The 12,357-nt window shown below is 46.3% G+C and overlaps 1 protein-coding gene across 1 annotated transcript in view; it reads right to left on the reverse strand.

Annotated features, from left to right (window-relative positions):
- The window catches only part of LOC126120995 (uncharacterized), a 28,296-nt gene extending 16,692 nt beyond the window's left edge, over nucleotides 1–11,604 (reverse strand). The window contains exon 1 of the mRNA XM_049915081.1: nucleotides 11,349–11,604. Within this exon, the coding sequence (XP_049771038.1) occupies nucleotides 11,349–11,604 (256 nt within the window). The remainder of the gene's footprint in view (nucleotides 1–11,348) is intronic.
- Nucleotides 11,605–12,357: the final 753 nt, after the last annotated feature.

Here is a 12,357-nt window from a genome sequence, read left to right on the forward strand (position 1 = left end):
CATGTGCTGTTAAGAACGAAGATATTGCTCTTAGAAATTGTAGGGGCACATTTCATGTTTACAAAGAGAATTATGTGCATTTCAGTCTCATAAAACAAACCTTACATGATATCATTTAGCAAGGTGACTCCCTCGTTCTCATAAGACTTAGAATCCTGAAGCTGAATAAAAATTGAATAAAAGGAACTTAGAAATTATGCAGCAATCAGCATCTCAAAACGTGGAAAATTTGTACTCTCTGTCAACCTATACAACTGCACATGAATACACGTAAATGAAAACCAGCAAACAGAAGAATGCAAAGTCATGACCTAATTTAATCAAGTGGTACCACAAAATTCAGTACAATAAAATAACTTGGAATTGTCCTACCGGTTACCTTGTGCATCGTAGGAATTCTTCAATAACATAGCCCTCCATCAAGCAAAAATAATTTCATCAGACTAGTAAGCTCCATCAAATGTCTTAACACTCTAAGTCGAAAGGTATTTCAACTAGAACCAGTATGGAAAATGCGGGTGACTGACCTCCTTCGAAAAAGGAAAGAACATTGCAACTCTACCTCTATGGCACGTGATTCGCTGAGGACCAACAGCTCACCAAAGACAGGCTTTCCTATGAGGTGGTTACGCAAAGAGTTTATGGAAATATCAGAATCGACATGCAGTGAAGCTGGACGGGTCAGTATCTCACGGATAGAAGTAAAATAAATATTACAGATCTTGAAAAAGATACTACAAGTGGTGAAAAGATGAGAGCCTACAACCGGCGCGGTTCGATTCCTGATTTGAAAGCATCGGAAAATTGGTGCAGAACAGCTAACACTCGCTGACATATGCTCCTGGTACCTCTGTATGATGACAAGGAACGGCTACGTTTCGGTGGGGAGGGTGTGGTGAGGAATTTAGTTCCACAGGTCGACTATAGTCGTCTGTTGATGAGTGTCGTGAACTGAACTGTTGTGATGGTTGGTGTCTATCAGTGTAGCAGCAGACGAACGTCTTCTTTCTCTGTGGGCTAGCACACAGACTCGTATTTGGGAGAAGAACAGTCCAAAGCCCTGTCCAGTCAACACGATTTAGGTTTACCTAAATAGGTTAAGACAAATGCTGGGATGATTTCTTTGAAAGAGCATTGCCTTCCTTAATCCGAGTTTGGCCTCATAGTTGACGAGACGCTAAACATTGGTCTCTCTTCCACCCTTCTTGTTTTCTCTACAGTAGCGTGAAATGTGTACAGGACGCGCACAGCGTCAATATACCGTCGTGTTAATGTCTGTCCTCCAAATGTCTATTCTTCTGCGGGGTATTAAACTTGGCGGAGGTGTTGGCTGAACCCATGTAGCTCAGGTGCAGGATTGGCGTTTGATGGCTGCAACGTAAGTCCGAGTTGGCCGAGTTCATTCTTCCGGTCGCAATCGACTGGCGGAGGAGATTAATGCTAAAGGTTGGTGCACCTCTCCTTCAACATTCTATTCTGTCGGACAGTTCTTGCTGCCGTAAAATGCCATATCTCTTTTCTCTCTCTCTCTCTTTGTCCCTTCTTCTCTCTCCCTCTTTGTGTCAGTGTGTTTGTGTCTCTCTCTCTCTGTGTGTGTGTGTGTGTGTGTGTGTGTGTGTGTGTGTGTGTGAGAGAGAGAGAGAGAGAGAGAGAGAGAGAGAGAGAGAGAGATCTTTCGTCAAGCTTCAGTCGTAGTTGGATTCTAAATATAGCATACTACCCAAAACATTCTGTACGTAGACTGTGTCTTTTTCTCATGACTATGGGCCCTTCTCTTCAGTTGATTCTTGCTAGAACGCTTCCTTCAACTCGGTGTGGAATCCCAGCTACTGAACTTCTCTTCATTGTTCCCGAACCACTCCTGGAATGTGCCGCCCGAGTAGAACACATCCTCTTTCCTAAACACATCATATCATCCCACCACTTGTATCTGGCGACTCGATCGAATTCTTTCACCCATTTCGTCCGGTCCTTACCAGCGTCTCCGGAAAACATGGCTGTATGCCTGATGTGCAGCTGACTTCCTGCTATTTAGGAATGAATTGGTTTCCCGTATACACGGATGGGGGGGACAATGTACTGCTTTTATATCGTTTCTATCCGTGTAGGATACCGCTTTTAGGTCGCATAATTGGAGCCACCGTAATGAGTATGTTTTGAGGTACCACCCTTTTCCATCAAGGAGTGTCACGTCCTAACCAGAATCAAGTAAGAATCCGAAATCAGGGTCGTCAAAGAAGTGCAACATTTAGCACCGAAACTACGTTTATTACGAACCCCAACGTACAACCATAACAAAAAAAAAAACTATCGTCTTCTGGACGGAAAGTACTGATATTTATACAAATTTCTATTGGTCCAGAATATACAAACATTATGGAAATGGTAATGCCGTGTGGCTAGGGCCTCTCGTCGTGTAGACCGTTCGCCTGGTGCAAGTTTTTCGAGTTGACGCCACTTCGGCGAATTGCGTGTCGATGGGGATGAAAGGATGATGATAAGGACAATACAACACCCATCCCTGAGTGGAGAAAATCTCCGACCCAGCCGGGAATTGAACCCGGGCCGTTAGGCATCACATTCCGTCGCGCTGATCATTCAGCTACCAGGGACGGACTACAAACATTACAAACATACGATACTTCGATAACCTTCCAGAAGTGACAAATACTAAATAACAACCAGCTGTCGTATTTGGAAAGGCTATTCTCAGTTTACTAGACAGCGCGACCAACGGCTAAGCCACACTGCATGCCGTACAGTTGGCTCCAGTATGGAGTATCTTCGATGGACACATTGTAAAGTACGTTTGATACAATGTTTCTATATTGGAACAAAGTGTATGGTGTTTGAAATCTTTGGTACATGTGTACCATTTGATATTGTGCGAGCTATGGATTATTACGAAATGGCTACAAATCATAAAAAATAAGGCTCTATCAGAAGGCAAATTGGTGTTTTTGATCACTAGTATCGCTACATTACCTGAACGGAAATGTTAACTGGCCACAATTTCATTGCTGGAGTAAATTATTGTCTATTTAGTACATGAAAAACTAGAAACGTTCGCAATGATACAAAATATAAATTGCGGTCTCCTCCACGAATTAAATTTCAGTCTGCCGATATCAACTCAGACGTGGCTTAAATACACACGTGAATATGCGGTGGAAATGAGCAGTAGATCTCGCCGCACTGACCATCCACTAACCGCGGCCAAACGTGCGGAAAGTCTGCGGTTTCACTGCTGGGTGGGTGTTAACCACTGCATCGGAAAGGCTACGATCAGGTTCCTGTAGGGAGAAAAGATAAAAAAATTTATCAAACTCTGACTGCATATCGCAACAGCTGCATCGAGCAAATTTTTATTCGATGTTTTCCTGTATCCAAAACAATCACACGAATTAATCCTCTCCCGCATCTTTGCGGGTGAAATTCTTACAGCAGTTCACTGTAACCTGTAATTATTACACTTGTGATTAAGCAGCCTGGTAGGAATGCCCAGGGCAAAAAACTTCATCCGAAACGTACGTTATTCGCCTGCAGCGTTACACATATAGTATCTCATCTCTCGTCCTTTCTACTTCTTTTTTTAAATTTTAGTTCATAGTTGTTCTTGTAATTAGATAATTTTGGAGATCGTCCTCTTGTAAAAATGAGAAAAACGAAAAAATTGCCGAATTACAAAATACCTCCATTTTCCCCAGCACGAGAAGGATCTTTCTCAGAAGGCGAATCGTTGAAATGCTGCAGTTAAGTTCTTTTTAAGTCCTTTTCATCTCGTGCTGTTCTCGGACGACTCGACGAGTTGGACACAGTGCACTTCCCCTCTTATTTTGGTTTCAAAATGGTTGAAATGGCTCTGAGCACTACGGAACTTAACATCTGAGGTCATCAGTCCCAAAGAACTTAGAACTACTTAAACCTAACTAACCCAAGTACATCACACACATCCATGCCCAAGGTAGGATTCGAACCTGCGACCTTAGCAGTCGCGCGGTTCCAGACTGAAGCGCCTAGAACCGCTCGACCACCATGGCCGACTTAGTTTGGCTTGTTATACTCCGAAGCATGTTGTGTGGACTAGAAAACTTTCAGTGACGGAAGGTTGTGTCGAGGCAATCCTGTACCTGCTCTATGTATCTGGGATTTTGTTTCCGCTTGGAATATTCTGTGATCGAAAATTACATGTAGTCCAGATATGAGTGAGAGTTGTTTGCTACACAGTAGTCCTAGTAACAGCCAGACGTTTTCTATTTTGGCTGTTGGGTGGCAGTGCGAGTCCGGTTCGGTGATAACATCAGTTGTAATTAATGAGAGATTCGTGCCGACAATATTGGCTGCCTTTTTTCTGGTTCAATTACATGGCTCTAATTGTGCCATGCATACAAATCTGTGGGGTTGGGAGTCAATGATTTGGCATTCTTGTGTATCCTATGCAGTTTTTCTTTAGGTGGCAATGTATCATTAACCACATCGTATCATTCCGCCGTCACACTATATTGTATGAATGGGTTGTTAACAACCTTCCACGCACTTTTTCATAAGATATGCTGGTATTGTTGTTCGATGGGGTTGGGTGGGATGTTTTTCATTAGTTCTTGTGGAAATTACTGCTACCTGCAATGACTTCTCGAAATTTAATTCCAACTTCAAAGGTGACGGAAAAAACTGACATCGTGGGAAAGTGTCTCGCCTCTAAGATAGCCTACTGGGCCCCAAACACAGCATCCAATGGGTATTCCGTGTCTTTCCTACAGCTCACCTTGTGCGGATCAGGGAAAACCAACCCATCAGCTCCAGGATGGACAAAAACTGTTTCCGCCGGACGCTAAGCTCTTGTATCCGTAACAGATAAGAGGACGTCTCCGCGATGTAGCGATATTTGGCGGCAGACTCTAAAGGAATAAAATGCCTGCTCCAAATAAAATCCTAGTTGGATAATTGTTCCTCCAAACACCAACTCAACAGTCTTGAGAATGGTACATCACATGCTGTCTTGCCAAAGTTCGGTGTTTCTATCCGACAAAGACTTTTTGTGGGTCTCAAAGATGCTAGGATGTATAATGACGCTGTTAGCAGCAATCGCGGATGGGTCCTAAACTACGGGCGCAATGGGAAACATGATCGATGCTTTATCCGAATGTATCCTGAACTTGCAGCATATAATAACAATCTGCTTGAATCAAAAATTTCTCGAAAATCTGACTGATCACCAGAGAGCATTCCAAGCCTGTAGCATATAATACGCGATAGCACTTTCTTTGAAACTGTTGTTTCTCTTGGCATAGTCAACAATTTTTGCTCTACTAAATTTACTTCACAGCGCCTGGTATTTTAATTAAACGTGAAATTAGTTTCTTTTTTAAGATCTTATAACAGTCATACTTCCCGATCTGAGATGAACATATGTATTATATCTGGAAGTATGAGATTTTCCTTCCGTTTACTTAGGCAGGGACGAAAGGAAACAGAAATCACATGCTAGTTAGATCCACATGTGCGTCCCCTTACAAATTAACAGCACATAAGCAGAAAAATAACATCAGTTTAATGAAAGTGTTATAAGGTGTGTCCAAATGAAAAGGGGACTCCAATTACATGTAAAAATATTTTAATAACAATTTTACAATTAAAGTTCACGTGGAGCAGTAAAAATATACGTAATTGCCAATGACATTGATATATCGACCTCAGCGCGTGGAAAGGGCATAGATGGCTTCACAGTAGTACAAATTCTTGCGTTGATGAAGGGTCCATTTTCCCACAGTGCCCAGCAATTCCTTGTCACAGGTGAACCTCTGACCTTTCATATGTTGTTTTAAGGGGCCGAAGATATGCGAGTCCCAGGCGAAGACATTGAGGCTGTAAGGAGGATGTTCCAGGACCACCCATCAACATTTTTGAAGGAGTTCGGGAGTGTTCATGACCATCAACCCTTCTAGTAACGTTGAGACCATCGAAATATTGTGCCGCTCTTCATTCATATATTTCATCATGCGATAAATTTGTGAAGCATGCACCCCTTCTGCGCAAATAAATTGGATAACCACTCTTCGTGCTGTTCGGAAGGGATCATCATGCAACAAACTGCGGAAAAAACTCTCCAGGTATGAGGAAATTGCTGTGAAGCCGTTAACTCTGCAAATGCAATTGTTAGTACCACCACACCATCTTTCGCTAAACGCATTCACTCACTGAGAATTGCGTACAACCCTGCTACAGCTAAGGTCTCCTTCTCAGCTGGACGTATCTTATACATTATTTACAATGTGTTTCAGTAAAACTCAGAGTTTATATCTTTGTCTTGAAATTATTTAGTTGGGAGCCACAGGGCACCAAATAATCCGTCCGTAGAACTTAAAAGGTCTCGAAGTGTAGCAGAAAATCCAAAGAGATTCTGATCATATGTAAAAGCACATCAGCGGCAAACACAATCATTACCTTCATTGTGCAATAGAAATGGTAATATTACCGATGACAGTGCCACTATAACGGAGTCACCAGACACGGTTTTCCAAAATAAACTAGAGTAAACCGCTGAATTACAGTCCCATATTACTGGCTTCAATCTGCAGCAGAATTTTGGAACGTACAAGGTCAGGGGCAGAGAGGGCAGGGGTTTTACGTGGAGGCCTGAATTACTTCGAAGAAAACGATCTATTGACGCATAGCAGCACAGATTCAGAAAATATCGTTCTTGCGAGAACCAACAAGTTCTTTAGAATGAAATTTTCACTCTACAGCGGAGTGTACGCTGATATGAAACTTTCTGGCAGATTAAAACTGTGTGCCGGACCGGGACTTTTGACTTTCGCCGGCAAGTGCTCTACCAACTTTTTTTTTATGATTACAAGGTCAGGGGCAGAGAGGGCAGGGGTTTTACGTGGAGGCCTGGCCACGGTGTCCCCGTCTCCTGACAGGATAAGGGAGAGGCAGAGGGAAGGAAACATTGTACATGTATGTAATTTTTTTTATTATTAACAATATGATTTTATTGATTCATTCAATTTTAATGTCCCAAAAGAAAATCATATATGAAAAAGAAAGGAAAGAAATATAGGGCCGAAGTGACATCCCCGTCACTTCACTGGGAGTAATAACCTATCCCTCGAAACAACGTAAACCTGGGACTCCGCACCGCTTCGGGGGGTTATGAAACATGCTACTTAGAAAGTTCGCAAAATGGGTTTTATATTTACAATGGCGTCGGATGATTTCGTGTTGTTCTAGTAGATAAGGCCGATAGTCCATGCCCGATATCAAGGTCCACGAGAGCACGTAGTGCGATGCGTGTCCTCCAATCCAGCGGATTGCCGATGTTTTTTGTGAGGGAAAAAAGACAGCGTCAGGGAAAAAAAGCGTCCGTCGTGATCGTGGATTCGCCGGTGCGTCGGAGGAGTGCCATTATGGGTTGCGTCAGCCGCCAAACATCCTTTGCCTCACCGCACTGCAGAGAATGTTCGTCGGTGTGCTGCATGCCACATATAAGGCAGAGCAGGGAATCTACCATGCGAATGTCGTACAGTCGTTGGCGGTTGACTGTCTAGCGGTTGATTAATGTATACCATGACGATCGCGCTGCTGTGGTGAGGAGAGGCGTATGGACAGCTCTCCAAATATGTCGCCATTCTCGCGTTGGGTATTTAAGTTCGACAATATTGCTGCTATGATGACGCCGCAAGTATCGATATATCTCACGGGTTGTGGGGATTCTTGTAGAAGGTATCTGTAACTGAACATAACTAAAATCAACAAACAATCGCGCGACGTGAGAAAAAGAGGGCGATATTGTGCCTACCGCCACCGGCGGTTCAAAGGACATGGGAAGAAACACATCCAGGATCGCCGACGTGATGGCGTGTTGCCGTTGGTTCCAAGTTCGTAGCGTCACTCGCAGGTATAGAGCTAGAGCCTTGTTCCGCACATCCGTGAGGTTAAGTCCTCCAGAATTGTGTGGGAGAGTTAAAGTCTCGTATTTGATCTTAAACAACATTCCTTGGCTGACATAGTGTCCAAAGACCACCATTAATCTCTCAGCAATACCATGTGGCATTGGCAGTACCTGTGCCAGGTGCGGCAGTCGCGCGGCCAGGTGAACATTTGTGTAGTCCACCCTTTGGAGCAGGTCGTGCGTTCGGAGTGAATTTTTGCTTATGTGCAGTCGGACGTGCTGAAGGAGACGTCGATAGCTTGCCGCCGCTGATTGCCATAGCGATCCGGTGAACAATACACCTAAGCATCGCAAGATGTCCACCGTCGTAAACGGACTGTGCAGAGCGTCCAGTCCTCGAGCGATGTGCATAATCTTGGTTTTATTCATGTTGACCCTGCTTCCCACAGCTACACCGTACGTAGTAAGAAGGGTAACCACCTTACTTAATTCGTTCTCCGACCGGACGAGTATCATCAAGTCGTCGGCATATGCACGACACGTGAAGGAGCTCGCACGGAGTCGGACGCCTGTTAGAGTCCATCTAAGAGTCTGCATCAATGGTTCGAGCGCTATTGTAAACAGCATCATCGACAAGGGACATCCTTGCCTAACTGAGCTGCAAACAGGAATCGTTCCTACCTCCCTGCCATTGACTCTCACCGTCGAAAAACGCCGCGAAGGAGGCGCATGAAGACGGTAATAAAATCTTGTGGTACCGCCATGCGCCGCATGGTCGAGTCAAAGAAATCATGGTTGATCCTGTCAAAGGCACGATAAAAATACACCGATACGAACGCCGCTCGCATGCTAGAAGCTTCCGTCAGGGAAATTACGTCATGGTATTCGCCTAGGATAGAATGGATGTTGCTCCGAACCCGTAGACAAGCCTGGTCTGGTGGTATTGTCTTGGATATTACAGTCTTGAGCCTTGCCGCCAACATTCGCGCAAAGATCTTATAGTCAGTATTGAGCATCGTGAGCGGTCTAAATTGATGGGCGCTGACACTCGCTGTCGATTTCGGTATTGGTATGAACAGTCCCGCCACGAACTGCAACGGAACGTCCGTGTCAGGGCTCAATAACTCATTATACGTCAACACCAACTGGGACATCATCAAATCCGCAAATGCGTGATAAAATTCGAGTGTCAACCCATCTGGCCCAGGTGATTTATGTACCGCACCCTTCGTGAGTGACCCACGGCTGTCATCTTCCGTTAGGGGTTCCAATAGCGCCTCTGCATCCGGACCATCCACCTCCGTTTGCCTCTGTCGCAAAATTTCTTCGCCTGTCCGATTTTCCGACGGCGTTCCAGTGAAAAGGAGGCGGTAATGCTCCAGAAACTCAGCAGCAATGTCCTGTTGTGACGTCAAGGGCCGACCAACGTCATCATGGAGCACTGTGATCAAGGATAGGCGATTACGCGCATGTCCCTTGGACACATGATGCATGCTAATACGTTCTCCATCGACGTTGTCCAAGCACCGAGCACGGATCAAAGGTCCCTCCAGTCGACGTCTCGTGATCGATAAAATGCACGCCTGAATGCGATAGACTTCCGCTTGACGCTCGGGCGGTGGGGCCCTGGAGGACAGGTCGCGGAGCACCATGTAATAATAACCAAGTGTATCTAGGAGCCATTTCGCTTTTCCCTTGCCATACGTTATGAGAGCTCTTCGTATCGCCGGTTTTGCACGTTGCAGCCACCATGAAAGAACCGTACGGTGCAGCGGCAGACGGCGAGTGCATGTGTGCCATGTTTCTTCGATCCGCTGGCGACATTCTAGATCCACCAATAAGGATGAATTAAGTTTCCATGAACTACGACTCCGCCAGACCCGCTGCCGTGGGAGGGTTAACGTGCATAAATATGCAAAGTGATCCGTAAAAGCTGTGGGCCAACGTTCAGCAACCAACACGTGATCCCTTAATCTGTCAGGAACATAAATCCGATCCAGCCTGCTCGCCGAGTGGCTAGTAAAATACATGTAGCCCTCTCGCTGCCCATGGATCTTTTCCCACGTGTCCATTAGGGCCATGTCCCGGCAGATCGTGTTCAATGCGTGGCAGGAGCTGAAATTAGGAGTTTGATCCTTCGGTGTGAGTACACAGTTAAAATCCGACCCTACCAAGATGTGGTCATACCTCCCATGGAACCATGGAATAGGGGGGGGGGGGGGATGGTTCTGAGTACTATGGGACTTAACATCTTTTGTCATCAGTCCCCTAGAACTTAGAACCACTTAAACCTAACTAACCTAAGGACACCACTGAACACCCAGTCATCACGAGGCAGAAAAAATCCCTGACCCCGCCGGGAATCGAACCCGGGAACCCGGGCGTGGGAAGCGAAAACGCTACCCTCCGACTAGAATCGTGCACGTGCCTGTCGATTGTCAGATCCGGAGGGTGCATAGATGTTGACGATACAAATGCCGTTCACAGTCATAACCAAACGCCGAGCCGAAGGAAGGTAATCGAGGTCACACATCGGAATTCCTTCCCAGACTAGTATCGCAGTGCCACGTCCTCCATCTGGAATTGGCGCTAGATAAGTGTTGTAACCATGTACGTCGGGAAAAGCAGCATTGCAGGTTTCCTGCATCAGCAGAATATCAACGTCTGTGGCGTAAATCATGTCCCGGAGAAGTTGCATCTTTGCAAGCGAACGTGCGGTGTTAATGTTCACTGTGCCCACCTTATATGCTTGGTCCGTTGTCGTTGTCATGCTCGTGTCATGTCATTGAGAACTCCAAGGGCGCCGGCCGAAGTGGCCGTGCGGTTAAAGGCGCTGCAGTCTGGAACCGCAAGACCGCTACGGTCGCAGGTTCGAATCCTGCCTCGGGCATGGATGTTTGTGATGTCCTTAGGTTAGTTAGGTTTAACTAGTTCTAAGTGACTAATGACCTCAGCAGTTGAGTCCCATAGTGCTCAGAGCCATTTGAACCAACTCCAAGGGCTTTAGTCCACTATTCGCGCTCAGAGGGGTGCCCGCCAACAGGTTGCCCTCCTTTATTTCGTTCCGTGGTGTGCATCCTGTAAGGGAGTTGTCATCATTTAGGGGTGCCAATTCCTGTATGTCTTCGACTGGTTCCACCCAGTCGCAGTGGTCATCAATCCCAGAAACGTCCTCTGACGTATTTCGATGTGGCTGCCGGGACATTGGTGTCCCTGACTCCTTCTTCGGCAGCGCTGGGTCAGTCGGTGTCAATGAAGAGGGACCGTCTGAAAGGCAGGACATCCAGTCACCATCTAAAGGAATCCTGTCAGCGTCCTCTAAAGGCACGTGTTCCGTGTCAGACAGTTCTTCGGCTAGGATAACTTCCGTGTCCCCTAGGCTAGGGGGGGGGGGGGGACGTGTCACCCGAACTATGGCGACGCTTTTTGCGACGCTTCGGCGATCGCTATTTGCGTGCCCTGGCCTCTGCTGCCTCATTGTGTTCGTCGATCGTTCGTTGGTCCGTTGCCGGCGCCACTGTCTCGACCTCTACTTCCACGCCGCGTGCTACATGTGAGTTTTCGGAAGGTTCCTTCCTCATCTGACGTGACGTGGATCTAGGGGCATTCTCCGAGTCACCTCCATGCTCCCGTAACTCGGCCTGCTCACGCTCCTTCTCACGCTCAGAACTTGGCAACACCTCCCGGCGGGCCACCGACACGTACGTCATCGGCAGTTGCGGGGGAACTTCTCGCTGTGATGCTTCTCCGTGTGGCAGTTGCACGACGCGGCGTTGTATGCACTCCGAGCGGATATGTCCTCCACCACAGCCAGAACATGTGCGTGGCTGGCCATCGTAAATCACAATAGCTCGACATCCTCCAATGTATAAATAAGAAGGGATATGTTTATTAAGGACGATCCGCACCTGTCGGACGCCGTTTAGCACAGGATAGGTGCTAAAACTTGCCCAGCGTTCAGGCGTATGTCTAAGTACCGTTCCATATGGTCGCAGCGATTCAGTAACCATCGATTCTGGCACCTCAAACGGCAATTCAAAGATCCGAATGACTCTCACACCCAAGACTGAAGGAGCTACTGTTAAATCGCTGATATGGCCATCAGGGTGTCGAAATTTAAATCCTCTTTGAGCAGCGGAGAGAGTTCTTTCACTCGCAAGTTCATCGGTCATCTTTACGTACATTGTACTGCTTACAATGGACAGGTGTATTCCAATTATGTCTGCAGCAGGTAAGCGAACTTCTTCCCTCAAAAAACGCTCTATTTCGAAAGCTTTTGGTCTGGCATATTCGTTGTCGAACGTAAACTGGAGCATAGTCTTTCGAAAATTGTGTGCCATGGCGATCGAATCAGACAACAACATGCGGTGTAAACACTTCCTCGTGTACGAGCGCCGCGGCCGGGACAACAGGTCTGTGCCGCGCCACCGCCTAAAGCAGACTGAGCTACTCAAGCACACAGT

This window comes from Schistocerca cancellata, chromosome 1 (assembly GCF_023864275.1).
Source record: "Schistocerca cancellata isolate TAMUIC-IGC-003103 chromosome 1, iqSchCanc2.1, whole genome shotgun sequence".
Taxonomy (NCBI): Eukaryota; Metazoa; Arthropoda; class Insecta; order Orthoptera; family Acrididae; genus Schistocerca; species Schistocerca cancellata.